Source organism: Triticum aestivum, chromosome 6D (genome assembly GCF_018294505.1).
Source record: "Triticum aestivum cultivar Chinese Spring chromosome 6D, IWGSC CS RefSeq v2.1, whole genome shotgun sequence".
Lineage (NCBI taxonomy): Eukaryota > Viridiplantae > Streptophyta > Magnoliopsida > Poales > Poaceae > Triticum > Triticum aestivum.
In genome coordinates, this window is record NC_057811.1 from 305,430,922 (window position 1) to 305,432,950 (window position 2,029).

At 60.7% G+C, this 2,029-nt stretch overlaps 1 protein-coding gene across 1 annotated transcript; it reads left to right on the forward strand.

The window, feature by feature from the left end:
* The first annotated feature begins 600 nt into the window (after window positions 1–600).
* LOC123141522 (FBD-associated F-box protein At1g60410-like) lies at window positions 601–1,249 on the forward strand. Its single transcript, XM_044560638.1, has one exon. The coding sequence runs from the start codon at window positions 604–606 to the stop codon at window positions 985–987; it is 384 nt and encodes a 127-aa protein (XP_044416573.1). The 5' UTR covers window positions 601–603; the 3' UTR covers window positions 988–1,249.
* Window positions 1,250–2,029: the final 780 nt, after the last annotated feature.

The following is a 2,029-nucleotide window of genomic DNA, read 5'->3' on the forward strand; positions in this document are numbered from 1 at the left end:
TTTGCCGTCAGCTGGCGGACGGCAAAGAGAGAGGTGGCCCCCCACTAACGAGCCGTTTACGAAAAAAAAATGCCCCCACTTTGTCGTCTGCTAGCAGACGGCTGCCTGCTAGCAGACGGCAAAGAGACAAAACAGCGGACGGCAAACCAGATCCACACCCCCACCGCACGTTATCTCTTCTCTCCCTCTCTCCCCCCGCCGTTATCTCTTCTCTCCCTCTCTCCCCTCCCCGAGGCCCACCAGATCCGCACCCACCGCCGCCCCCGCCGCTCCTCGCTCCGCCACCTCCTCTCCTCGCCGGCCGTCTCCGCGGCCTGCCTCCTCTTCGGCCTCGCCGGGTTCCTCGCCGCCGCGGTCTCCCTCTCCCGGGCGCCCGCCGAGGCCCCGCGGGGCCGCTGCCCGGACTCCTCGCACCCGCTCTCCGTCTCCGTCGCCTGGGACCGGCGCCCCGGGGATGCCGCGGGCGGCGCCACCGACCTCCCGGCGGGCCTCGCCACCGGATCGCGCGGCAGGCACAAGGTGGGGGAGCCGCGACCTCGAACAGGAGGCCGCCGCCTGGGGCGCATTGATTCGAGCTAGGGTTTCAGTCAATCGGTCGGGACCATGGAGTCGCCGCCGCCCAAGCGCAACGCCGGCCACGTCGGCGAGGACGGAATCAGCGCCCTCCCCGACCACCTCCTCCTCGACATCCTCGAGCGCCTCCACCTGCGCGAGGCGGTCCGCGCCGGCGCGCTCTCCACGCGGTGGCGGCACCTCCCCAGCCACCTCTCGCTCGTGCACCTCGACGCCGGTCACTTCCGCGGCGCCACATCGCTCCAGGTCATGGACGCGTTCACGGGCGCGGCGCGGGCCTTGCTCACTCGGGTGCCTCCCGCCGAGGGAGTGTGCGAGAGTGGTGCCCTCAAGGTGCTCGTCCTCAGCTTCTACACGTCTTCCCCTCACCTGACCTCATTAGCACTTGCAGTAGGCTCAGGCACCTCAGCTTGAGATTCTGCAGACTGCTTGATCTGCACTCCACGCTCAAGATCGATGTGCCGTGCTCTGAGCTCCAGGAGCTTGAGTTCATCGGCCTTTTGTGCACACGGATCGAGCTCGTCTCTGTCCCCAAGCTTAGACAAGTGGAGTGCAAATGTTGGCTCTTCAATAACCCTCCAGTGCGCTTTGGCTACGTTCCTGAGCTTCGCGGTTTAGTACTCGCTTCTAAAGCCAAGGCATGGCAAGAGCCATTCGCGCTTAGCGAATGCCTGTCAACGAGTGTTGATGCCAGGAACCTGTCAACACTGACTCTGTGTTTTGGGTACCAAATGGTATACTTAATTTCTGCGCACCACTTAAATATAAATCTTCTGCATCGTCATACCATGTCTTCTCTACCAGTTTCAGTTGTGCATGTATGTTCTTGCTGCAGATTTGGATTCAGCCAGAACCTCCGAAGCAGCTCATTGCTATATTCAGAAACCTGACCTCTGTGCGTCTGGGGCCAACTAGTACCAAGATTTTTTTTAACTTGGTACCACAGAAAGATGTATACCTAAAAAGTGCCCTGGGGCCACATGTTAGTGACACATGAATGGCACTTCACAACTTGAATGTGTCGTGGTTGTGGTTGTGGGATGTGCCGTGGCGCGGTGGTGCTGGATGTGCCCACGTCGCCGGCGGTGCTGGATGTGCCGTGGCGCGGTGGTGCCCCTGGGTGGCGCCTCCGTGCTGCGGTGCCCCTGGTTGGCGCCTTCGTGCCCGTGCCCTCACTGGTGCCGCCGTTGTGGTGCTCTCTGGCAAGCTCCGGCTTGTTGTGGTGGTGTTGGTTGTGATGCTGGTCACACCATAGTGATGGTGTGGCTGCATCCTACTTCGGCTACAACTCCTTTTGGTGAGCTTCTCCTTGCTCCCCTCCTGATCTCTCTAATGCATAGCTCTAGATCTTGATCTTGTGGGATGTGAGGCTCTATTAGCTGTGGTTAGCTGCTGTAGATGAGCATCAACTTGTATTGGAGCTCTCTGTGATGATTCTTGCTGTGTCAGGGTTTTG